The sequence below is a fragment of the Erpetoichthys calabaricus genome, chromosome 11 (genome assembly GCF_900747795.2).
Source record: "Erpetoichthys calabaricus chromosome 11, fErpCal1.3, whole genome shotgun sequence".
Lineage (NCBI taxonomy): Eukaryota > Metazoa > Chordata > Cladistia > Polypteriformes > Polypteridae > Erpetoichthys > Erpetoichthys calabaricus.
The window spans coordinates 97,495,848-97,523,494 of NC_041404.2; the positions used below are offsets into that span (position 1 = coordinate 97,495,848).

At 38.7% G+C, this 27,647-nt stretch overlaps 1 protein-coding gene across 4 annotated transcripts in view; it reads right to left on the reverse strand.

Moving 5' to 3' along the window:
* Positions 1–27,647, reverse strand: part of rbm10 (RNA binding motif protein 10) — a 395,465-nt gene that overhangs the window by 110,964 nt on the left and 256,854 nt on the right. For 3 of the 4 annotated variants that reach the window (XM_051933537.1, XM_051933538.1, XM_051933535.1), the window contains exons 13-15: positions 8,158–8,326; positions 2,396–2,496; positions 2,144–2,252 (exon numbers count right to left, since the gene is read on the reverse strand). In XM_051933537.1, coding sequence (XP_051789497.1) covers positions 2,144–2,252; positions 2,396–2,496; positions 8,158–8,326 — 379 coding nt within the window. The remainder of the gene's footprint in view (positions 1–2,143; positions 2,253–2,395; positions 2,497–8,157; positions 8,327–27,647) is intronic. The other variant, XM_051933536.1, reaches the window with a different exon arrangement.

The following is a 27,647-nucleotide window of genomic DNA, read 5'->3' on the forward strand; positions in this document are numbered from 1 at the left end:
AAAAAAAAAACAGAAAATACAAAAACATAACTTCCAGTTAAACTCAAAATCCTCTTTTAACTTAAAAAGGCTTAAATGGCTAAGACCCTCCTTACTAATCTGAATTTATCATTATTTACAAACCATACTGCACCTTGATATCTCAAGATGACAGACTACTGAAGATTCCAAGGATTAATAAAATAACTTTGGGAGGTCGACCTTTTAATTACAGGGCCCTGAACCTCTGGAATGACCTGCCTGCTAATATACTGTAAGAGATGCCCTGTCTCATTTATTACATCCAGGATGAAGACTCACTACTTTTACCTAGCACACCCTAATTAAAGCTGTCAATTAGTGGTACATACTGCATTTCTGTTTTTTAGTCATTTGTACAGAAATGTAAGAATTTCTATATCTTTAAACTGTTACTAACCTTCCTCAATTTCATTTCTCTTTTATGTATCTGGATATAGTAATTGCTGCCACTGCACTACTGCCAGGCAGCCCTCCTGCATTTCATGAAGTCATCTTGGACAAAGGAGCATTGCAATAATCAGACTGGAAAGATTCTGTCATCAAAATTGATGGCCAGCACAGGCTCCACTATAGAAAACCCAGGAGGGTGTAGGAGACAAGTTGGCTGAGGACTGGGACTTTGTTTTTGACTTTCTCTTTTACTACTCTAATATCCTCTGTTTTTGACTGGCCATAGTTCATCAATAATTTAATAGATATGGTTGATATCCATTTATGTTTAATAAGTTTCTGCCTTGTTCTCCGTGTGTTTTAACAAATCTGTATTTATATGTTGACCAGTTCTGTATTTAGTAATTAGTATAATCTATACTTGTATTCTAAATGTTAATTGTTCACAGCTCTCTGCACCTGCACTCATTGAAGAGCACTATACAAGAAATAGGCTGCATTGTATTAGAGCTCTGCAGCAAATATCTTGTAGAAATCAAATGTCCCCTGTTGCATCACTCACAAAACAGTTACAAATTGCCACTAGGAGCAACATTAGCACAAGGTCTTCATGAAATGAGTTTCAGTGGCTGAGCAATTGAACAAAAACCAAACATCAGTATTCTCAGTACCAAGTGCTGGCTAGAGTAGTGTAAAGCATGTCGCAATTGGACTCTTTAGTGGTGGAAGCATGTACTCTGGAGTAATGAATCACACTTCACTATCTGGAAGTCTGATGGATGAATCTGGGTTTGGCAGGTGTCAGGAGAACACTACCTTCTGGACTACATAGGACATACTAAAACGTTTTGTGGAAGAAGAATAATGGTCTGGGGCTGTTCCAGTGAAAGTTACTATTAATGCCACAGCATTCAAAAATATTAGACAATTGTACACATACAACTTTGTAGCAACAGTTTCGTAAAAGTCCTTTTCTGCAACATGACTGTTCCCCTATAGACAAAGCCAGGTCTTAAAAGAAATGGTTTGACAAGTGTGGTGTGGAGGAACTTGTTGGGCCTGCACAGAGCCCTGGCCTCAACCCTATTGAACATCACTGGGTTGAATTGAAACGTGTACTGCGAGCTAGGTCTTCACTTGACCTCACAAATGCTCTTTTGGCTGAAAAGACCATGATTTTCGAATGAATTTTTTCAACAAGCTCATAGAGGAGTGACTGTTAGGTGTCCACAAACCTTTAGTCATAAAGTGTACAGTACCTTTACATGATTTCAAAATAGTAGTTACGTTCACAAAGGGAAGCTAGAACTTAATATTATTTTCTTACTCTTTTCTGAGTGTGACTCATTTTTTGTGCGTAATGAGCATAACAAACTCAAGTTCCATATACCAAGCAAAATTAGAGTGGAAGGAATCAAGTGTGGTATAAAGTATTATACATATTTTTCTATATATGTAAGAGAACAAGTAATATGATAAAAATAATTCTTTTTACTAAACCATGAAGCAAACCGGGTAAACAAAGGTAAATAAGAAAAAAAGTAAACTAGGAATACTGTGTGGATTTTTATCACAAAAACTGACATTTCAACACTTTATTCTAGTATAAATCACATCATAAAACATTACAATATAGCACCCTTATACTCCTGAAGTAATTAAAAAGATTGACATCTACTGTACTATCAGTTTGAAAATGTAAAAACCACTTAGTTATGGTATTTGTACTTACGGTATTTCTGATATTCTTCTATGCTGCAGCTCTTGATTGTATTTTCTGGCTGTGGTTTGCCAATGATCTCAGTCTTGCAATTTTGTTGTGTTTGTGCATACTGTACAGGCTAATTGAATATGGAAAAAAATATGTTAAAAATGTGCAGAAAATAATTTTTTGCCTTTAAGTGAAAGTTAAATACAACAAGGCATGTACATTCCATGACATACTATTTTGAACAACAGAAATATTAGAAAAAATGCACTCTGCCTGAGCTGAATGTACAGTTGTTGATGAAGAAATCTGGGAGACTGACGAAGAAACTGGAAACACCGCTTCAGTACCAGGGGCTGCTGGCTCAGAGAATGCATCTGGAGAAGAATTTGAGGAAGGTGGTGTTGAACCAAAACAGAACACAAGTAATCCTCTCCTTACAGAGTTAGATTGACAATCTATTATTGCAACTTCAGAACTACGTTATTAAATACGGTATCATTAATCATGTGACATACAATGGTAGATAAGCTATTTTGCAATGCCTGTTGCAATATAAAGGCAAAGAAAAAGAAAAAAAAGTAAGCAACATGAATTAAAGTTACTCAGTTCATCAAATCCAAAATAATTTAAATCAGACACTTCAAGAGCAAATGAGGCAGAATGCATTTAACATGACATAGTTTCATATTAACAAATCTTACATGATAGTTTGACAAAATGTTAGTCAGTAAGATATACAGTATTGTGCATATGCAAGAAAAAATTACTGATAAAAACTTTGGCAACAAACCCTATGGAAAACGCAATGTGGACTACCCAATTTCTTATTTAAAAAAATAAAAACTTTCTTAGAAATTGCTAAAGGATTGTGGATGGTCCTAAAATGAAACTTTCTAAACGAGTTTAACACTAAAATCCCTGGAGCCTACGAAAAAAGTTGCAGTGCTGGGCCATCTTAAATTCCTTTGCTGCCTGCTATCCCATCCCCCACCAACGCAGCTGAAGTACTCCCAGCTCAAGTCTGTTTATCTGGGTGTGAGGTGCCTGGAATTGTAGATGGTAAATAATATACCATCATTTGGAATACATACATCAGGGATTCTAGCGATAAGATAGCATGTCAATTTAGTGAAACATGGGAGGTTGGCAAAGTGCCCTTGGACTGGCAGCCTAGTGTGGTGATCACTATATTTAATAAAGTTGACCAGAGTGTGTGTTCCAGCTACAAATGGATCATAGTCTTCAGCCTCTCAATTAAGGCCTATCAGATCATTTTGGGAAGCATGCACTGATACAGGGTAAATAATATCTCATTATTTGGAATGCATACATTTTACGTGTGTAGGATGACAGGAAATGCAAGGCAAGAAATGTTTAACACACAACTAAAACAGAAACTTTTTTTCTTTTATTCAAGAATATAACCAAGAATATAACCAAAGAAAAGGAAATCATTCAATTTACATGTTGCTGTCAATGAGTAAAAAGCCAAGCCCAGATATCAATCAAAAGAAAGCTGACATGTCTGCTTGGCTGGTGTAGAGGTGAGTACTGCTGCTTTATAATCAAGAGCTTGTGGGTCTGAGCCCTGGTTCTCCCCGGTTTATGTAGTGAGCTGTTATTATATTAATATTATAAAATAAAAACATACATTTGATTTGAGTCTGTAGCTCCCAGGGTAAATTTTTGCTACCTGTAAAAGTTAGTGTTTTTTTGTTTTTTTTTAATTTAGTTTTATTCTTTCATTCACGTGATACAATGCACTTGCCTCTTCCTCTCTGAGTTGATGGTGTTTATCTCCATTCTCTTCACAAGAGCAGCAATGACCACAGTTGATGCTGTGGTCGATGATTGGTCAGAACTATTTGTTATACCAGCAATCAAAGATATGATGCCCTGTGACCGCTACCAGAGTACCATGCAGCATATGCACTTTGACAACAAAGACACCCATGCAGAATATGAGAAAAAGAACAGATTTGCTGCAATCTCGGACATCTGGAACCATTTTGTCGAGCACTGTGTTTTGAGTTACAAACCTGGGCAACATACTACTGTTGATGAGCAACTGTTTCCAACCAAGGTCCGTTGTCCTTTCTTCCAATACATCTCAACCAAGCCTGACAAATTTGGCATAAAGTTTTGGATTGTGGCAGATTTGGAAACAAAGTACATGTGCAATGCCTCTCCTTATATAGGAAAAAATCCCAGTCATCTCACGGGAGAAAGACTTTCAGAGACTGTGGTCATAAAGCTTATGGAGCCGTTTCTGGACAAAGGCAGAATTGTAACAACAGACAACTTCTTCCCGTCGCTTTCGCTGGCTAATAGACCACTGCACTGCAACACAACTCTGCTTGGCACCACAAATAAAGTGGGACTTCCTCCTACAGCTAAAGTTACTTTAGTACATGAGCAATTCTCCACGCTAGTGTTTAGGTCTGGCAATGCCATGCTGAGGGTGTATGCACCCAAAAAGAAGAAGTCTGCCTGCATTCTCAGTACCATACATCATAATGTGGAGGTTGGCAAGATCTGAAAAAAAAAAGTTAAAATGACAACTCATGTTCAAATGACATAGCATTTTCAAATAATGGTGCCTTCATGCATAGATGTGTGTGTATGCACAAGAGAGGCAGAGACAGATCTGATGTCATTCAAATGGGTACTGGAATATAAAATAAACGTTTTCACAAACGTATAGCAAAACAGGTGTGCTTTTATTCAAGAATAAGTCTGAATTTCAAAACATTCAAATGACAATAAGATACCAAGAAGACATGATTCACCGGCATTTGTGCTTCTGCTTATGTCCCTTCAGTGATATCTTTTACAGTTAGCAAAAATGTACACCAGCTGTTACAGACTCAAATCAAATGTATGTTTTTAATATATAATACTAATAATAGCAGCAGCTCACTACTCAAAACGGGAAGAAGTGGGTTCAGATCGCTAACCTCTTGATTATGAGGCCGCAGTTCTTACCTCTGCACCAGCCAAAGCAGACGTGTCGGTTCTCTGTTGATTGATAGTTGGGCTTCAGTTTTTACACATATATTCTTGAATAAAAGCACACTTGTTTTGTTATACCTTGTATGAAAGTGTTTATTTGATATTTGGACTTCAGTCTTTATACATTATACACTTGACTTCAGCACTTTGTCAATTATTACTATAACATGAAAAAAGTTTGTTTTAGTTATGTATTCAAAATTTCTTGCTTTGTGTTTCCTGTCATTCTACATTTACATGGATCACAAATGAAATGCATGTATTCCAAATAATGATATATTATTTACCTTATAGAATTCAAGGCACCTCACACCCAGATAAACAGACTTGAGCTGGGAGAACTTCAACTGTGTCAGTGGGGGATGGGATAGCAGGCTGCTTGCTGCCACTGCTGATTGACACATTTGGAAAAAAAAAAAAAAAAAAAAACATGCTGATGAGGAGGTGCGAAGGAATTTAAGGTGGCCCAGCATTACGACCTTTTTCGTAGGCTTCAGGGATTCTAGTGTTAATTCAGACTGATTTGATATTGTGATATAGCAGTAGCTATGTTTCCATCCAAGATTTTTACGTGACTATCATCATATAAAAGGTTTTGTTATAATAGGAACAGCGATTGCTAGTAAAGAATTACGTAATTAAGTCAAAAATAAATATATGTTATGATTTAATACGGCTGCTGTTTGATTAAAAAATGTAATTACAATTAATGTCATGATTACACTTTTTATTCGAAATTACTTGCATATGAATCAAAATTGTATTATATTTTTCTACAAAGCACAAATAACATTGATTTCTAATACAAAAAAGTATTAATAACCACTTGCCTACGCATATTAAATTAATCCTGAAGGTTTTTGTGTAACAGAAAAAAACAGTGAAACACTAACCATCAACAGCTCAAAGTAAGTTTCAAGTATCTCGGGGTCTTGTTCATGAGTGAGGGAAGAAGGGCAGAAGAAGGGCACAGGAGACAGATAAGCAGATCGAAGCAACATTTGCAGTCATGCGGATTTTTTTACCAGTCAGTCATATAGAAGAGGCAAAGGTCTTGATTAACCAATCGATTCATGTCCTCACCTATTGTTACATTGGCTGGGCAGTGACCAAAAGAGCTCAGCTGCAGACGCAATCTGCAGAAATTAGCTTCTTACACAGGGTGTCTAGATGCAGCCTTGGAGAGAGAGAGACTGAGGAGCTCAAAGCAGAGTCGGTACTTCTTTGCATCAAAAGGAGCTAGTTGGTGCAGGTTTCTGATTAGGATACCTCCTGGATGCCTCTCAGAGTCTAAGTATACTAATGATGTTACAAGAACAGATACTTTGGTACCAAGTCAATACTAAAATACTAGACTAGCTTGTTTATAATATCAGAGAAAAAACAGGAGTAAAAACTACATATAAAAATGCCATAGTAAGTAATGGTGATACAGCATCAAATCAACATATGACTTCTGCTGTTTCTCATTTCAACATGAGTGCAAATGTTTCATGTTTGAGTCAAGGGAATTTCAGCATGTGATTACAGGTATTATACCTATGAAATCCCCTTAGCGTTATGTCTTTTCGTCACTCACCTACATGCAACACAGTGAACCGTCAGGTGACTGAATTCACACAGGCATATCATTGCAGTTCAGTCGTACAGTGCCGTATGTATTACTTTCACTATACTTATAAATGTCTAATGACCAATTCACACTGTCTATGTCTTAATTTAAATCATGGTTCACTTTCAGTTTGTTCTACCACTAGCTTTATAGCTTCTTCTTTACATGCCATTGTGTTTTGGTTGATGGCTAGGCCCCACTCAGAAATATTGATGAGTTACCTTAGAGTGGCAAAATGCATAGAAAAAATTATTTTGCAGCATATTATTTTATCCATAGATGGCAGCAGAATATTGTCCTGAAAGTTATTTCGGCTTAACATTGGAAAGGAAATCATACATTACTGTGAGTCTGACTAAACTGTAATTACATAGAATTCTGATCCCAAGCCATTTTGATCTCTTATGTAGTTAGTTCAGAAATAGATTTATGAGTAGGCCTATTTTGATAGCACAACAATGTGACTGATCAAATGTGAGTTGTAATTGTTTAACTTGTTTGACGAGATACAATAATTGTGAGGTAAAGAATACATTGTACTGTACCATCCTAATAAAGGACTGGAGGCTTCACACTCATTCTCTGATTGTAATCTACTGATGTCCGTCCAAAAATCCATTCATTTTCTAACTGTTGTATACAGTTTACAAAAACCTTGCGTGAACCCATAATTACACATAAAAGACTGTGGGATGTGGAAGGAAAATACACACTGGCAGTGCTAAAACAGAGTTGCAAGTATAAATCAAGGCAAGTTTAAAATAAAGTGGTTGTTTAGCTTGTCTACACTGATAAAATGAGCTGCTCCATTTGATAAACCCAAATAAAATTCATTGAGTGTTTTAAATGTTCTGAAGCACAAGGCCCATTTCCCTATTAATAGGACGTGTAGTGTGTACAGAAACGCGTAACTTTCGAGACACACGGTTAGCAGAATGTACAAAACAGCGTACTGCATTGCTATTATTATTGTGCTAATAGCAGAGAAAAATATATGAATAGATTAATAGTTTAATGGATGTAAGATACAGAGGACAACACTTAATAATATTGGTGATGTTGTTTTTTCCTTCCACAGTTCACAGTTAGGTGGATTGGCGTTGCTTAAGTGGTCCTAGCATGTGGGGGGCTGTAAGTGTGTATTTCCCCAGAGAAAGATAGGCACCCCGTCCAGGGATTGTTTCTGTCTTGAGCCCAATATTACCAAATGAAATGAAGATGATCAGAGAAAACATGAAATATTTTGGATTCTTAAAGTCTGCAATGAAATAAAAGTCTAAGTAAATTTAAGAATCACTGCTTTTTTTTTATTTGCATTCTCCATACCGTCCCAACTTTTTCTGATTTAGAGTTGTAGTAGTCAACTATAACTGTAAGAAGATTGATGAATGCATTATATTCATGTACTAACCTGTAGCAGAAGTTAAATGTGCCCCCAATGATGAAGCAACAGGTGCAGTTGCCTGGGGATGGGAAACCTGGAGGACACTCTGTCCAGACGTTTGCACGTACTCCTGTGGAGCTCCACTGACAGCTGGACTATGCTGGTATAATGTATACTTTTCTTGAGAAGAAACAGTCTGCAAATAGTATATTATCAAATGATTACACTGTCAATACAAAATTTAAGGTCTCAGGTTATTACAGTTTATGCTTCATTACAAACTGCCTACATTATTTTTACTTAAAATGTATGTACATTGCAAAAGCAAATTATATTCTGCTTCAGATTAGTGCCACAATACCTTACAGTAAAATGAAGTGTTTCTTTACAGGGGTCTCATTTATAAAACTTTGCATGGATTCGAGCATGAATGTATACTGTTTGAACATCAAAAATGGACAAATGAGCATGTCAGAAAAAAAAAGATGTATAAAACCTGGCATATACACATTTCTATGCAATTTACCCTCTATAAATCACAATCATCTTGTAAATGTGCCTATGTGAACATGTCTTGAACTCTGGCCTACTTTCCACCCTGAAACAATCATACATGGACTATGTAATCAACCTCATACATATGCAGTCATGATGCTGCAAATGTTTATTGGCTGGTAAAGCAGTTTCCAAGCTAACACATCAAGAGACTGCCACCTATGCTGCGCTCTAAAATTGGGCAAACAACAACACGTATAGCATTAAAATACCTCTCATCTGGAGGTCAGAAAAAGGTGCAAGGTGCCAGTGTGTAGCCATTATCACATGACATATGTAATAACATGATTGCTGAGAAAATGAAGAACAAAACAGAATAAAAACCAAATTTTTAAAAACTGTACATAAAAGCACACTTGTTTCGTTATACCACTTCTTTATTTAAAAAATAACAGTGTCAGATTGGGGGGAGTGTCAACGTGACTGAGAGAATAAAATTGAATAAAAACTTTTACAAGTATCAAAACTTTACACAGTCTGTTAAGACTCTAACTTATGTGCGATTTTTTTATTTGGTTTTTATTCAGTTTCATTCTTGAATAAAAGCACACTTTTTTCGTTAATTTCACAGTTCAAATCAAATGTACGTTTTAATTAAATAATAGTAAAAATAAAAGCAGCCCACCACTCAAAGCACTAAATGCAGAAAGGACCTGGAATCAAACTGGCAATGTCTCAATTACAAAGCAGCAGTTGTTACCCCTGCACCAGCGAAACAAATATGTGCGAGACCCCTGCGTTTCTACTGTGAAAGACGCACACACACACATTCTTGCAAATGTCTTTACTTCGTATCGATTGATATTTGGGTTTCAGTTTTCACATATTGACTGCAACATGTAAATTGAACAATTTCTTTTTTTTCAGTTTTATTCTTAAATACAAGCACACTTGTTTTGTTATACCTTTTGTGGAAGTGTTTATTTGATATTTGGACTTTAGTCTTCACACATTACATACTTCACATCAACATTTTGCTAACTATAACGTATGAAAAAAAATCTGTTTTAGCTATGTGTTCAACAAGAAATGTCATCCAACATTTACAAAGATTGTTGCAGACATGGAACACTCATGAAATGTATGTATTTCAGATTAGCAATATATTATTTTCCCATACAATTCCGGACACCTCACTCCCAGATAAACAGATTTCAGCTGAAGAATTCTCTGTCTGACTTCAGCTGCCTCGGTAGGGGATGGGATAGCAGGCAGCCTGCCTGTGGCAGAATAACACATTTGCAAAACAATGGCACTATCTTTGCATAATTAATGCAGTGATTAGGAGTTGCAAGTAAAATTAAGGTGGCTAGGCATTATTAATATTTTCACAGGCTTCAGGGATTCTAGTGTGGGCTGAAAAGTATTTCCTTGACATCTGAGGCAAAGTGAGGAACCAGTACTGACCAGTACTTATGTGGTTTGTCTGAAAGAGAAACCGTGGTCTTTCTCAGGTATGTTTCCAGCTATACGGCAGCAGCTACTGGAAAACAGTGCATTGAGGCTGCTGCATGATCATCTAGAATCTCATTAAATACATGCTTCAAATTAATACTTGGCTGGCCCTCCCAGGGACTTTTAGTGGTGCAGCATTATTTTATCCATCTGCCTCTAGCCCACACAATTCCCGCACCTCAGGCAACGCCATCTCTTCGGCCTCCTTGGCTGTATTAATATTTGAAAAGAACTGATCCCTATATGTACAACATGAAACATTTTTTTCTGATGATATGCATGCCAGTTCTATGTATATTCATTTGGCAATTTTTGATACTTAGACATTTTATGTAAGTAACAGATGAGCCTGACTCAAACTGCTATATATTTATTTTAAGAAATTTTGGCAATTAAGGATTTTTTAATTACCACTCTAGAAAAACTAAGTAATAATAAATTCTTCAAATTGTTTTACATAGTTATGTTCAGGATATAAATTTGTGACAATCTACTACGTCCAATATAGTATGTGACTGAGAAAAAGCAAAAGTGGCATGTCCACATGTGCTGCTTTTAACTGAAGTGCATCACATAGCCTATTAAAAGGGGACACCTTGGATCGAGTAGAGTGGTGATGCTGAATGTCCTCTAAGTAGGAGTAGACTAAAACAGAATGCTTAAAATGCCCAACTATTTCATGCCCGACTGTGACAGCATCTGCAACACTTTGCTATGTAAAAACGCCCTCTGCTACTGTTGGCTGGAGTGTATGAGCAACACAGGAAAAGCTTGGGTCCAACGTTATCAATGTCTTTCACCATATTTTTGGCACTGTAATGGATCACAACATGCACGTAACTGTTCAGAATGGCCCAAGTGCTAAGCATTTCCTGAAAGGCATCTCCTATTGTGTGGCCTGTATGGGAGCCTCGGAACTGCCTTGCATGCAGCATGACATGCTGGAAAGTGAAATTGTCATCTATCCATTGTGCAGTTAAGGTGATGATAGACATTAGACAATCAGTGCTGCTCCGAATGTCAGTGGCGAAGCTGACAGCTGCTGTGTTGTGCAGCCTACGTGCGCACGACTTGGAATGTTGTACTTGGGATCTAACACATTCAGGAGGTGCCAAAATCTCATGTTACCAACAACTGACAGCATTTGATCGTCACGAGCAATATACTGGGCAAGAGTTATTTTCACTGCCTGCGGGTTATTGTTTGACACGTTTTCTCACCTTGCTTTGAGTCTGCCGCAGCACTGGCTGATGCTGTGTGACGCTAGAGGCAATTTCACCATGGTCACTCTTCAGTTTACTTTCACAGTTTACAATCCCTAGGGTTTGGTTTTCTTAGTTAATTATAATTCCACATTGCAAACATTTTGTGTTGTCTGTTTTTTTTTGTTTTTTTTTTTAATTCCTTAAGGTTCACACAATCACACATCTATGTTAATAGAATTGGTTACAGGCATCAACGCATTTTTATATGCATGAGTACAAATACATGAGCACTGTATCGGACCAAAATCACAATACTGGTTTTGTTGCATCCCTAGTTTTGAAGTTTAAGGTTATATAGTAACAACGACTCAGTGATATGAATTATTACGCACATTAGTCGTAACTCAGCTGGTTTGGCTACATTTGCTTATTTGATCAAGGATGTCACCATTTCCCAGTTTCTCTGAACATTGCATACTAATGGGTCAGAGATTCCGTAAATATATGCATGCTCTCTCATCAACTTTTCTTTTATAAATCTTGATTTTTGCATGGAAAGTTGTGCATGCACACTTTGGGCCTCTTTTTGTGTGTTTCGCAAGTTTTATATATCTGACTCCAGGTCTGCTAGTGAAGAGTTACGAAAAATGCAGTGAAAACACAATACAATGACACAGTGCATTAGACACCTAAGGTGACACAAAGCAACAGCAATAAAAATACTATTAAATATCAATACAAAGGTAAAGGTCAAATTAAAAATAAAAATAGACATACAACATACAAGTATCAGGTATAAAAAGTAATAACCAGACAAACCAATGGGTTACAGAATGGTCAGTTACATTAAATCAGTTGTGGTGCTGATTACATAATGGAGGTGAAGGTAAAAAATTAATGGTCCTGGTGTAAACAATTCAGCAAGCCTGCCAGTACGACATCAGGTTCTACAGTATTGTTTGCTGAATGGTGGTGGTGGGGGCAAAAAGTTTATTGCTAAGGTGAAAAATATCACAAATTTTTTTTATTTTTTTATTTAAAAAAAAAAAAAACAAGCCAACATTCAAAAGCAATATGTGAAAAACTTAAGTAAATAATTTCAGTAACTAATAGAAACACCTTTAGCAGAAATATCATTAAGGAACTTATTTCTTCTCACATTTAGACTAGGTTTTGAACTGTTTTCCCACCAGTCACCAATTTTATCAAGGTGAAAGGTAAGTAGTCTCAAAGTGGCCATAGGTAGCACCTACCAAATAACTTGCTGAAACAAGCAGGAAGTGTGGTGTAGTGGTTAAGGCTGGAAAAAGAAATGTTGAAAGTAGCTTTGGATAAAGGCATCTGCCAAATAACCAAATACGTAAATGTAAATTTAAACACTGTATAGCTGACAAAATCAAAAACAAACTACAACAAAAATAAGAGGAAACAACATTGGGATAAAAAAGAAGGAAAAGATAAATGAAAAAGGGAACAACTTGCTGAAAGCTATTACGTAAACTGTTTTAAAAGTGCATTGAAAAAACATCACAAAGATGCAACTGCAACATTTAGCTACCTGTGAAACCTCACACAGGCATTTCCGGAACCAACTAGATCACCTACATACATTCTTCCGTATGGTCTACATTCACTTGTATTGGCATCCTGGTATTTTATCATCCAGCAATGTTCTTTTATGTTTGCAATACATATATTAGTAATACTTGATTCAGAAGTAAAAGGAATCGCATATTCAGTTTAAATCAGAAATTCATAAACTATGGGGCAAGGAAGCATATCAGGAAAATGAATAGGGTCATGCTTTAAAAATACTCAAGGTGATATTAAAATGCCTTCCATAATAAGACTTCTTTTTACATCAAAGGCTGGCTGTGCTTAGTTAAAACTAGCAAGACAAAACTGGTGCAAAATTATATGTACCTCTGACCATTATTAACAGCAACAGAATGCCCCTATTTATAACTGCTATTGCATGTCATCTTATGACATGCATCTTTACAAAGTTGGAACATTAGAACAATCTAGACGAGAACAGGCCATTCAGCCCAACAAAGCTAGCCAGTCTGATCCACTTATTTCTTCCAAAAAAAAAAAACCAAGTCAAGTTTTGAAAGTCCCTAAAGTCTTACTGTCTACCACAGGCATGTCAAACACGCTGCCTGCAACAGAAATCTGTGCGGCCCGCATGACAGATCCTAGTTAGCACTGAACTTGTACAAAATGATTACTATCGTTTGTGATTGAATCATTCTGCATCTTCGGTGTTACTTATTGACTTTTCTTACTTCTGCCTTCTGACAAAAGCGCGTTTTCCCATGGCATTACGGTACCGGAAACGTCATCTGCTAGTAGAGCCACGAGCCTTGACCAAAGTTAATGGGCCGCAGTGTCACAACTGAAGTGCTAGGCTGCAGCAGGGGTGGCCTTAGGCATGTGCAAACTGTGCACCTGCACAGTGCCGCCAAATCCCAGGGGCCGCCACGCCAATATATATTGAATATAAAACAGAAAGAGAAAATAACGACACAGCTGACGGCAATGTGGCCGAAAAACATTCTGTTTCTTGTTAATTAGTACGCTGTATTTACAAATGTCGCTAGAGTCGGAGCAGTAAGCTATATGTAGTATTATAATGTTTTGCCGTAATGAGAATATCATGGGCCGCCACTTGGTTTTCAAGTTACGGACATGCGTATATAGAAGCGTGTCATGAGCACGAGGCAGCTATGCAGTGTCCGCAACGGATATGGCCATCCGCCGTGCATAAGATACCGTATTGACATTGCCAGGCGAAGGGGCCACCGATTCTTTCTCTGCCCAGGGCTGCCACGAGCCTAGAGCTGCCCCTGCTAAGGCTACACTACTGGCTGGGCTGCTGAGACTGGCCACTGGGCAGAACTGACCATCACGAGTAGTAATAGCCCGCATATTTTCACGTTTTTTTGCTCTAGTTTCATGTAATTTTGTGCTAGTATTGTAACGACTTGTTAGTGCAGACTACAGCTGAAGATCTGAAGTGGACGCGAGAAGTTGGTGAGTTGTTTATTAACATATTTTTGTGATTTTGAGTTTGTAAAATTATTGTAGGTCAGGTGGCTTTTTGCATATCGGCTTATTTTACAATATAAACTTTGAAGTAAACTTAGTAAAGTAAAATTTGATTTTTGGAGGATTGGTTTTCCAACTTGAATTACTGAGCAATGAATTCAGTGAGCATTTTCGTGATTTCAGTTCACACAAACAGTTCATTGCGCTGTTCTCTTACAACGTTGAGAATGCGCCTGAGAATATCCAAATGGAATTGACTGAAGTGCACTCAGATTCTATTCTGAAGGCAAAATACAACGAAGTTGCTATGCCAGGCTTGTATGCTTACCTGCCACCCTCGTATGTGCTGATCCGTAAGTTGGCATCGAGAGTACTGTCAATGTTCGGAAGCACTTACCTTTGTGAGCAATTGTTTTTGTTAATGAAAGCTACCAAAACCCCACATTGCTCAAGACTTACCGTCGAGCACCTTTCATCCCTCATAAAAGTTGCAGCTGCACAAGATTTCAAGCCTGATATTGACGAACTGGTTACTAACAAGAGATGCCAAGTGTCGGGACAAAAGAAGTAAATCTCACACTGTAAGGCTCCTATATAAGCAATGAATATAATGTAATGAATATCAATCATCAAGACACTATATAAAAGCGGTCGGGATTGTCCTTCCGTCCCGTGAGTGCAAAGCGTAGCGGTATTCTGCTTATCACAGACTTACTACTTGCGGCTTGCAGTACGAAGCGACACTATGTGAGCAGAGTTCTGGTGCTCCCATCATTCCCTTGCTTTTGTGTGCGATGTGCTGGAAAAATAGACAAAATTACGTCTCTGGAAATAATTAATGTTGATGGAGTACAAATGCCTCACCGCGTAGTAAATATCAGGGGAAATGGTGCTTGCTTATTCTCATCTATAGCTTATTTAGTGCATGAAACTCCGTCTTTAGCGGTACAGATTCGGGCTGACATTGTACGACATGTTTTAAGTAATTGGTCAAGGTTTCAGCCATTTACAATGATGCCGTCAGGAATCTCTTATACAAATGAGCTTCAGTATCTCACTGAAATGTCAGGTCTCAAACTTATGGTACCATTTCAAAGCTAATGACAGCGGGAGAGTTGTTCCCCAATGAGTTTCAAGTATATTATTATGGAGTCCTACACTCCAAGTTTGGACAGGCACTCGAGGGGATAAAAAAACTTTTCGGGAGATGTTATGAATGGGCACTTTGATGTTCTCATTCCCTACACTTACATGCCTGATGTACACATGGAGCGCACACAAATTGAGGATAAAAGTCGGTCGCATTAAAAGGCGGGTGAGCTTAGTAATATAATAAGGACCTAGCTAAGAGGTTAAGACTCTAATTCTACACTCTTGTATGGAGACTGCATGGAAATAAATTGCTTTTCTTTAAACTTTAAGTGTTACATTTTTTAAAGTTTTCAGTATTGGAAAGAAAGCTACAGTAACTTTGTATAATAGTATAATAGTATTTGTTACAGTACGGCCCGCTGACGCACGTATGGCAGTCGAAGAGGCCCACCAATGGTAGTGAGTTTGACATGCCTGGTCTACCACACTACTTGGTAGCTTATTCCAAGTGTCTATTGTTCTTTGTGTAAAGAAAAACTTCCTAATGTTTATGTGAGATTTATCTTTAACAAGTTTCCAACTGTGTCCACATGTTCTTGATGAACTCATTTTAAAACAACAGTCTCGATCCACTGTACTAATACCCTTCATAATTATAAACACTTCAATCATATTTTTTAATCTTCTTATGCTTAAATTGCAGAGGCTCATCTCTTTTTAATCTTTCCTCATAATTCAACCCCTGCAGCCCTGGAATCAGCCTAATCACTCTTCTCTGGACCTTTTCTAGTGCTGCTATGTCCTTTTTGTAGCCTGGAGACCAAAACTGCGCACAGTACTCCAGATGAGGCCTCACCAGTGCATTATAAAGGTTGAGCATAACCTCCTTGGACTTGTACTCCACACATCATGCTATATAACCTAACATTCTGTTAGCCTTCTTAATTGCATGTTAGTAAAACACGATCTCCCTTTTCTAAACCCATGCTTACTGTTCAGAATAACTCCTGTCCTTGCCAGGTGTTGCTCAATCTTATCCTTAATAATTCCTTCCATTAATTTTCCTATGATGCATGTTAAGCTTACTGGCCTATAGTTGCTTGGATCAGCCTGGTCTTCCTTTTTATATAATGGGATATTTGCCATTTTTCAGTCCTTCTCTCCAGAATCTCTCCAGTGCGCAGTGACTTCCTAAAAATATGTGTCAAGGGTTTATGTATGTATTCGCTAGCCTCCTTAAGAAATCTAGGGTAAATATTGTCTGGTCCTGGTGATTTTTTTTATTTTAGCCTATTTAATCTGAGCAGTACTTCTCCCTCTACAATTTCAGAATCCCTCAGTACCTCCTTAGTAGTCCAGTTTACCTCTGGGAGGTTATCTACTTGCTCACTTGTGAATACCTCAGAAAAATGTAAGTTTAGGGCGTCTGCTATTTCATTGTCTGTATCTTTTAAATCCGCTTTATTATTTCTGATGCAATTCACCTCCTCGACTGTTCTTTAACTACTAAAATACTGAAAGAACCTCTTAGGGTCTTTTAGCCTCCCTGATATCCTTCTTAATGGTTGCTCTCATATACTCATACGCTCTATGATTCACTTTGTAGTCATTAGTCTTGTATGTCTTCTAAAGCAGTTTTTCTCTTTGCATGTTCTTTTTTAAATCTTTATTAATCCACTGTGGAGTTTTTTATATTTCCTATTAATTCCAAATTTAGGTATGTATCTGTCCTGCGTTACATGCAAAACATTTTTAAATCTGTTCCACTGCTCCTCGACTGCCTCCACACTTAAAAGCTCATCCCAGTGTATCCTACTTAGACTTTGACACATCTGGTCAAAATTTGCCCTACCAAAGTTCAACTTAACAATTTTAGTCTGCATCTGCACTCTTACAAAATACTGAGAATTGTATTATATTATGGTCACTTGACTCTAGTGGTTCAATCACTTCTAGACCCTCAATTCTATTTTGATTATTATAAAATACTAAATCCAGACAAGCTTCACCCTGTGTTGGTGCTTTAACATACTGTGTTAAAAAACAGTCACTGATTACCGTTTATACTCGCGTATAAGTCGAAAAATTTATGCCTTAAAATTCATTAAAAAAAACAGGGTCGACTTATCCACAGGTGAACACAATTGTCCATAGAATTTGGGTAATGACATTGTACACTCAACGCTTCACGGTGTTAAGTCACCGGTCATCTGCCATTTCCCATGGTCTTTGAAATAATTATAAGCCAGCAATACTATTGCTAATTAGCTAGTTTTTTTCTAATTTCATTAAATAATTCTTTAAACTGTGAAATACTTGAATTTGAGCATCAGCTTTTGCAGGTTTTGGATAACAAACATACCATTAACTGCCACGTGCAACCAGACTTGGAATCAAAAGAACCAAGGCAACACATGCTATCAATGCAATGCAAGCACAGCCCGCGATTCAAAAAATTTCTCTGCCTACCCGTTTGTCTTGTCTGACAGTAGCTGAAAAGCAGCATCAGAAGAGAGCAGCCTGAAGTAGTCCAGCATCGGGTGATCTGTCGTGTCCAACAGCAAGCCATGCTGTCTTGTGAAGTCCGGTAGCCAGTTCGGCTCCCACGGATCAATGTCTGGGTATTCCTCCCACGCGAACCTTGCCATAGGTGCATCGGCTGCGCGAATGCATTCAGCTGGCAGCCGATCAGCTGGCGCGGCATCGGCTGGTGTCCGATCAGCTGATGCCGGCTTCTCACTCTCTTGCTCGATTCCTGATCACTGTCAATAAAATCCGATTCTGAAAAATCAGAGTCTGACTCAAAGATAATGTGCAAAACATCGTCTGTCGAGTGTTTTCTTTTCTGCACTCGCTTCGCTCCCTTGTGACATGTCGATGCCATCTTGCCTTTGTTTACATTTCGCAACTCATGCACACGCAAGGATTAGTTGCAGAGTCAACGAGTCTAGCATTTCTCCAAGCAAAGAGGGAATGCCTGTGACGTGACAGTGAGTTTTGTCGGCATTAACAGCTGAATGTCGCCCTCTATCTCTGATAGCTGTCAAGTTTTACCCTCGACTTATACGCGGGTCATAACAAATTTCATAATTTTCGGCTTAAAAATACACTCGACTTATCTGCGAGATCGACTAATACGTGAGTATCTACAGTACTTTTAAAAACTCCCAATCTTGTGCTCCTCCATCTGCAAGGTTATCCCAGTTAATATTTGGATAATTAAAGTCCCCCGTGACTATAATATCTCCCTGTAAACTTGCCTTTTTGATATTACTAAAAAGATGTGTGTTGAAATTAATGTCTGAATTGGGTGGTCTGTAACATACTCCTAAAATAAGACCTCTTTCCCTAATATTTTCCAGGTGAAGCCACATTATGGGGCTCATCAGCCAACTGAAGAGGACTTACATTTAAATTCTGTTTGGCATAAACAGCAACCCCACCTCCTTTTCTGTTCTGTCTATCTGTTGTGATGTGAGATTTTACATATAACTTGATGAATATTTTGTATGCCTTTATTTGATTTTCAGGCAAAGCAATGTAATTTAGTGTTACTTTGGTGAGAGGCATTCGTATTTGCCCGCCCAACCCCACCCCCCTTGTATGACTGAGCCTGTTTGAATTTTACAACAGGATTTGGGGGATGTGTGTTTTAAACCAGTTTGGCAAGTGTTTCTTTGCTAAAGTCATTTCTACCCCCACAAATGGGCTAAGGTGTACTTTAACATATGGTTTGGGGGCAGGTGTTAAGATGTTCTATTTCCCCCATTGGTCTGAAGTATGGCTGTTTGGAATTGGCTTGTCTCAGAGACCTTTAAGTACCATGATGTCCTATTGGCTCTTGGGGTTGGACAAAACATCTATAAATGTATGTGTTTAACCTCACACTCTCTCTCTTACTAACCAACATCTGAAAGAAGCATCCATATTACTAAACGAGAATGGTAAACCGGATATGGACGCAGGGACCTGCCCGTGGACGCAGGAGACATAGTGCGCAGGCGCCACACAAAGCCCCCCCTCCCCAGAGTGAAACGGGAGAGACTATGAATGTGCGCAGGCGCCACACAAAGCGCCCCCGCCCCAGAGCAAAACGGGAGAGACTACGAACCGTCTGACATGCCGCAAGCAGGATAAAGCGAGGTCAAAAATAAAAGACAGAGTAGGAAACAAAGTAAAACGTCATTAAAAAAGAGGTTAAAGAACGGGGCCAAACACATGGAGAGCAGGTTACAGATGATGAAAACTGGAATGCAACAGCTTCAAAAAAAACCTAGGCACGAAACACATGCACAGCGAGGTACAGAATATAAAGGCGGAAACGACAGTTAAACGTCCACACCACACAACGGAGGCAGACCCGGAAGGTGCAGGCGCCTACATCATGCGTCGGAAGGCACGGGAAAGTACGAAAGGCAAAGGCGCCTACACAGCATGGTGAAACCCGACATAATACGGAAGGCGCAGGCGTTGCCGCCATATTGTGAGTGGCACTAATGCGTAGTGAGGGCGCAGGCGTCACCGCCATATTGTGCGTGGCACTACTGCTGAGTGAAGTTAGGAATAATGTGCTGCTTGGTGTGCCACACAAACCCCCCCACAGACTACGGAGTCCATGGAGACTACGAACGACATAACCACACAAACAACAGGAGTCAGCGCCCAACCCCAGTGTAAAACGGGACAGAATACGGAGTCGAGAAAGGTTCACAAGTCAAACCCAACATAATACGCCACCCCAGAGTAAAACGGGACAGACTACGGAGTCCAGAAAGGGTCACAAATCAATTGGAGTATGGAAAGCGCAAGATGGTACGCAAACACACTACACAGCTTGATCCACGCACCTCTAATAACCCGCAAGCAAAAACACGATCATTATTAAAAATTCAACCACAGAAAACGCTACGTATTAACAGTAAGTGCAATCCATTATCCATATTACTAACGCTAAACAAGGAAGAACTAATGGAGTTGCGCTCACGCCTCCGAAACAATAGACCAGATACCACTGTTAACGCGACGGGCTATATTATGTCCAAAGAATATTGATGTTGATCACATAAATAACCAAGTCATTGCATTACTTCCTGGAGAAAGCCGCCTCTTTCTAAGTACTGACAAAATTGATTCTGAAGACGACATCTTAATTTCCCTTTACAATATCTGAACACTATTAACCCAGCCAGATTACCACAACACAATCTTAATAACATGACAATTGTTCCGATTTTAAGGTTAAGAAACCTTAATACTAAACAGGGTTTATGCAACGGTACACGTTTAGTCATCAACACCATGACAAACAATGTTATTGAAGCAAAAATACTTACAGGATCACATACTGATAATACTGTTTTAATTCCTAGAATTGACCTTACAAGTTCTGCCCTTGAAGTGCCATTTACACTTGGGCGACGCCAATTTCCCAGTAAACCTGCATTTGCCATGACAATCAACAAATCCCAAGCACAGACCATAGACAAAGTTGGCATATACCTCTCAGAGCGCGTACTTGGACATAGACAACTTTATGTAGCCTTCTCATGAGTTCGGCGTTCATCTGACATTAAAGTTAAAGTTATAAATACTCCAATACCAAGGAAAACTCATTCAAGGACAACAAACCATCTTTACTACAAATATTGTATATAAAGATATATTCCAATAAATCTTTGTGATTTACCATACAATGCGTTCTTTACTTCCTATCCACCGTCTGAAACTGCGGAGGCAAAGCAGGCACGGGTTCAAACCGAACGAGCTCAACTGACGGATATACGCCTACAACGCGCGTCTCAAACCGCAGAAGCAGGGCAAGCACGGGTTCAAAACAACGCAAGCTCCTACAACACGCGTCTGAAACTACGGCTGCCCAGCAGGCATGGGTTCAAAACGCCGGGGGTAGGCGAGCGAAGCGAGCAGGGGGCGGAGCCCCCTTGTTTCTCTTACTAACCAACATCTGAAAGAAGCATCTCTCTTGTTAACCAGTGATGATGAAGAGAACAGCTTAGCAGCCATTTTGAACAGACATGTGGCTGAAAGCTGAGCACCAATGATGCCTTAACTAGAGACATTTAAGTAACTAGAAGACTGTGTGCCGCCTGAACTACATATCACCATTTAATCATGTTGTATGGTTGCCAATATTCAAATATACTTTGCATTTTGTTATTATTTATGAATATTATCAATAATACATTGTTTAAACTGTAACTTAACTTCTGCTTGTCTTTTTTACTACATCTAATTGCCTGAGGTTATAGATATAGAATGGAAGGTGGGGATAAGTTATATACAATAGTACCTTATAAACAGTGGTAAGTCTGTGAGATTACGCATTCTAAGGTTACATATTAATAATACAATAGGGGAAAGTAGAGCAATATACATATTACTCTACCAAGACAAAACACTATCCTTCCTAAAAAGTGTGTATCCCTCTATGTTACACTCATCCCCATCTTTGTTATTTAGCCAGGTTTCCATTATTGCTATAATATCATAATTATGCTCTGCTACATACAGCCCCAACTCACCTACCTTATTTTTGATAATTCTAGTATTAATGGAAGCTATTTTAATGTGTTACTCCTTCTACATGTAAATGTTTGCTTAGAATTTACATTACACTACACACCGTTGTTTGTTCGTCCATGTATAGATCTAAACCTGGCCTGTCCTAAACTCCTTGCCCCACCATTCCCTACTTTAAATAATCCTCGACTAGCCTACTCATACAGCCTCCCCGATACATTGGTGTCCCTCCAGTTCAGATGTAACCCATCACGGCGGAACAGGTCCCATCTGTTCCAAAAGGAGTCTCAATGCCCCATAAACCTATACCCTTCTACCTTGTACCAAGATTTGAGCCACGCGTTAAGCCTTCTAATCTCCTCAATCTTACCTGGACTGGCGTGTGGCATAGGCAAAACTTCAGAGAAGACTACCTTGTCAGTTCTGGTCCTCAGCTTGTCACCTAACTCTTTAAATTTGGATCGCAGAACTAACAGACTATGCTTATGTATGTCATTTGTTCCAACATGGACAAAGACAACTGGAGCCCATCCACCCATATAGGGAGGACTCTGTCTCTGGAGCACACCTGTGCTTCAGTCCCCTTAATGATTGAGTCCCCAACTATCACTACCTCTCTCTTTCTGGGAACTGGTTTTGGGGTGGCCCATTGGGGCTCCTCATCCCTGCCTACCACCTCAGAACCATTAGAGACACCTTCCAGCTCTGCAAGGACATGATTATGGTTTGACTCTTCTAATTCTGGGGTTGATGCCCCCAGACAGTATGCACCCTTTACCTTATGCCTAGTGACCATGACCCACCTATTTCTACCTGTCTGGTATGGAATCTCCACCTTTACCACCTTGGGGTGCACAGTATCTCTCTAAAAGGACACCTGGGCCAGGTCTGCCAATTCTCTACTATAACACAGGCCAGCCAACTCCTTCTCCAGTTCAGTGACCCTGAGCTCAAGGTGCTGGATCAGCTGGCATTTCCTGCAGATGTATCCCTCATAGACAGCTGGTTCTTTCAAACCATCATCTAAAAAGTCCAACACCCAACAGGACTTGCATTGCACTGGCCCCATTATTAAAATTTGATTAGGATTAGTAAAACTTCCTTAACTTTATTTTTTTTAATTAAATGATTTGACTTAAATGGTAACACTAAGAACTGCTACAGCTATTTTACACCTTGTCCCCTTAAGCTCCTGTACTGTTCTCACTCTCTGCTGCCTGCTGTTTGTCCTTCTAGGAGGTTAACTTTAATTTTCTCTGTCTCTTCTCCTAACTTTGTGCTCCTCTTATTCCTTACTTAACACTAGAATTACTAAAGCCTTTTTTTTTTTTCGACATCATGGACCATAAGGCACATACTAATTCAGCGTGAGCAGGCACACTCAATTAAACTGAATAAAAAAAAAAAAATCAAGCGATGGTGAGATACGAATAAGGCAGATTCACCAGCGTTTCTGTGTCAGCTTTTATCCCTCCAGATCAGAGACTGTCCAGTTCCATTGTCTTAAAACACCACTCACATCTACAGTTACAGATAAAAAGTAACAGTATCAGATCCCTGGGTGGGGGGGGGAGGGGGTGGTAGTATGTATCGTGATCATGAAAAAAAAAAAAGGTAACTTTTACAAGTACTATAAACATACACCATCTATTACAGATGCAGACCAAATGTATGTGTTTACTGTATAATATTAACAATAAGAGCAGCTCACTACTGAAAACGGCAAATATAGGAAGAAGCCGGGATTGAACCGGGTACTCCTGATTAGTCAGCAAATCTTACTGCTACGCCACGGAAGCTGTTGTCTTATCCTTGAACCTATTGTGAAAGTGTTTATATGATCTTTGGACTTCAGGCCTCACACATTATATAGTTTATGCCAACATTTTGTCATTTACTACTAAAATATGAAAAACGTTTCTGTTTTAACAATGTGTTTACACAGATTATTGTAGAAACGGAACACACATGAAATGCATGTGTTCCAAATAACGATCTATTATTTCCACTCTAAAACTCCACATGAGCTAGGAGAACTTTGTGAACGTTCTGCTGCGGTGGGTGGATAGAATAGCAGGCTGCTTGCTGCTTGTCTTTATCGGCACATTTACAGGACTAAAGATGCTGACAGAGAGGTGCGATGGGATTTAAGGTGGGCCAGATCTACGAGTTTTTTTATAGGCTCTGGTAATTCTAGTGTTAAATTCCTTTGCACATCTCCGGAAGCATCTTTTGTCTTGTAAATGTGTCGATCAACACAAGCAGCAAGCAGCCTACTATACCATCCCCCCCACCACCACACCAGAAAGGGCAAGAAGTTCTCCCAGCTCAAGCCTTGAAGTGCTGGAGTTTTAGAGGGGAAATAATAGATCGTTATTTGGAATACATAAATGCTGTGTGCTATAACATGCTTGACCTGGCAACGATCAACGCACATGTACTGTGCAAGGCATGCACGGGGGCCAGTGAGAAAAGAACAGTGTTCTTTGCTCACCTTGCAGATGAACTTCGTTGTCGCTTCTTACAAGGTGATGGAAAAAGAAAAAGAGGACGCAACATTGACAAGCTTCTGTTCCAAGACCGCCGCTTCCCCCAGGAAAGCAAACTCAGTCAGTGTCAGGTGCCCCTTCAATGTATTAGGAACCACAGCATAGAGAGAAGTGTGTACATTGCAACAGGTACACATGTTGTAAATGTAGGAAGGACGGTCCTTGGGTGTGTGGGAACTGTTAGCATTTGAAGTTGATGATTGTACATAGCGTGGAACTGACCTCTCTGTACTATTCTTTCCTCTGCATGTTCTGGAGTACAAAAGAAACACCACCATGCACCAAAATGTGGAGATTGGGCAAGATCGGGAAGAAAAAAGAAGGTATGCGAATGAATATGAATAATATGAATAATATTGCATCAGTGCCACAAAGTTTTCCGAAATGTACTATACAGGACATAAAATGAATTATTCCAAATATCATATATACCTATGTCTCTTTTTTTTGTCTGAGTGGCTTTGACATCAAGAACCTCTTCTACGCAGTGTTGTGCTGGGGAGGCAGCATAAAGAAGAAGGATGCCTCACGCCTGGACAAACTGGTGAGGAAGGCAGGCTCTATTGTAGGCATGGAGCTGGACAGTTTGACATCCGTGGCAGAGCAACGGGTGCTCAGCAGGCTCCTATAAATTATGGAGAATCCATTGCATCCACTAAGCAGTGTCATCTCCAGACAGAGGAGCAGCTTCAGTGACAGACTGCTGTCACTGTCCTGCTCCACTGACAGACTGAGGAGATCGTTCCTCCCCCAAACTATGCGACTGTTCAATTCCACCCGGGGGGGCAAACGTTAACATTATTCAAAGTTATTGTTTGTTTTTATCTACATTTTTATTACTCTTTAATATTGTTTTTTTTTTTTTTTGTGGCAGTATGCTGCTGCTGGAGTATGTGAATTTCCCCTTGGGATTAATAAAGTATCTATCTATCTATCTATCTATCTATCTATCTATAGATGCTTCGTCAGGAACATATGTACCGATCTCTGTTTTGGGCTCCTAAAAAAGCAAAAATGCTGTTTTATGATGGATTTTGTGCCATTTGTATTAATTCATCTCTGCTTTTCAATCTTCCTATATTTTTTTCTTGAACAGTTTGTTTGTTTTTTTTTAAACTGCATGTTTTTCTCGCTCCTGGTACAAAGTAGCCCTACCCATTGATTCGGTCAGAAAAAAAGATAAAAGTAAAAAAGTTTCAGTTATCTCATGGAAGACACGCGTTTTATTAATGACACATCATTATCTAAGTCTGTAACAACCTCCCAAATTGCCAATCATGATTGTCCAAAAAATGCCCTGAACAGTATAAGCCATGAGGTCGACCTGTCACCCAGCTTGAAGTGGAAAAGGTGTTTGAATTTAGATTTGATTTTACTCTTGATCCACATGACCGATCACGCCGATTTTTTCGAAAAATGTGTTAAATACTTGTATCAAGACATGTGCAAAGTATTGTGTAATTTGGTTTTATATTTTTAAAGTTATTAATATTTTTTTAATTTTAACTGCCCCAGTTACTAATGTTCCACATTTAAATCTATAATAAATCGCGATTGAATTAATGGTGACACTTAATATCCTTTAGTAATTGAAAAAGGGTGTTTTGATGTACCATCTTTCCTTTTTAAATCATAATTATCTTCTTTTTTCTGCTCAGAAAGCAAAATAATACTTTCGGGAGAATCTGTGTCTTTTATTCTTAATTAAGCATATTTTGGAATAACTGATCAGTTTTTAACAGCTGGGTGTCGTTTATGTATTAGTACATAAATGTCTCTGAATGTCATGATCGTTTTGATGGTCCCTGGAGAGTAGAAAACAATCCATTCAAGTAGCGGCACTTCAGCAAAAACTCGCAAGAGATAATGCATGTTGAGACAGCTTTATGAGCGCTCATTTCCCGGTGGAGCGCCCCCAAGATGGTTCTATTTTTTTTTTTTTTTTTCTAGCGGCACTTGATCAAAAACTCGTAAGAGATAATACATGTTGGGACGTGTTTATAAGCGCTCAGCGCCCGGTGTAGCACCCGCTAGATGGTTCTATTTTTTTCCCGTTACCATTGTACTATACTGTACATGATTTTAATATTTAATCCTTTTCAGAATATTGCGTGATATGTGTAATGAGTGGATATTTTTGCTTATTGATTTTAAATGTCTTATTTTTACTGCTTTGTTTTACAGAAGCAATATGTTTTTACGTAATGGTCGTGCACGAATATTTTTTTAAATTTTATTTTAATAATAAATATAAGTCGCTATATGAAATATAAACTGATAGTTTTGATATGCAGAGAAATGGATTTCAAATATGAATAGCCTTGCTTGGACATCGAGAAATGGAGCTTTTTCACCTATAAATAATATACATATGTATGTATATATAATAACAAACGTGATTTTTTCCGTTAGCATCTTATTAAATAAAGCTGGGCGTGTTAATCTTGCTATCCGGAAGTGAATGAAATGACCGCTGCTGCAAGTTTTCAAGCACACTGGATGAAGACCTGCGAAAACTTGGAAGCTTCACTGAACTTTGACATCATATATAAGGTAAGATTATTCACGTTTTGTGCTTTCTGTACATTGCTTAAGTGTTATTTTTTTGGTACATAGTTATCTTGTGCATGTAATGTATTATATAATTAAGATGCATTGTGATGTGAACTAATTAATCAAATTTGTCCTTTCATTCTTTTACTTAACCTGTTTCCTATGGTCTCATTAATAACAGTGCACTGTTTAAAAAATGTAGAAATATATGCATTTGAAGCATAAGGTAAAGCTATAACAAAATCCAATACTAATCAATTTTTCCATCCAGCCACCTTCTTAACCAACTTATATAGGACAGGGGACAGCTGAAGCCTATGCCAGTCCTTCACAGGGTGAACACACACACGCACACTCTCTTCCTCACACACACACACGCACACACTCACACACCAGGGCCAGTTTAGTGTTATCCACCCACCTAACCTGCATGTGTTTAGACTGTGGGAGTAAATCCACATGAACATGGAGAGAACATGCAAACTCTGTGCAGGGCACTTGGGACATAAACCTTGGTCTC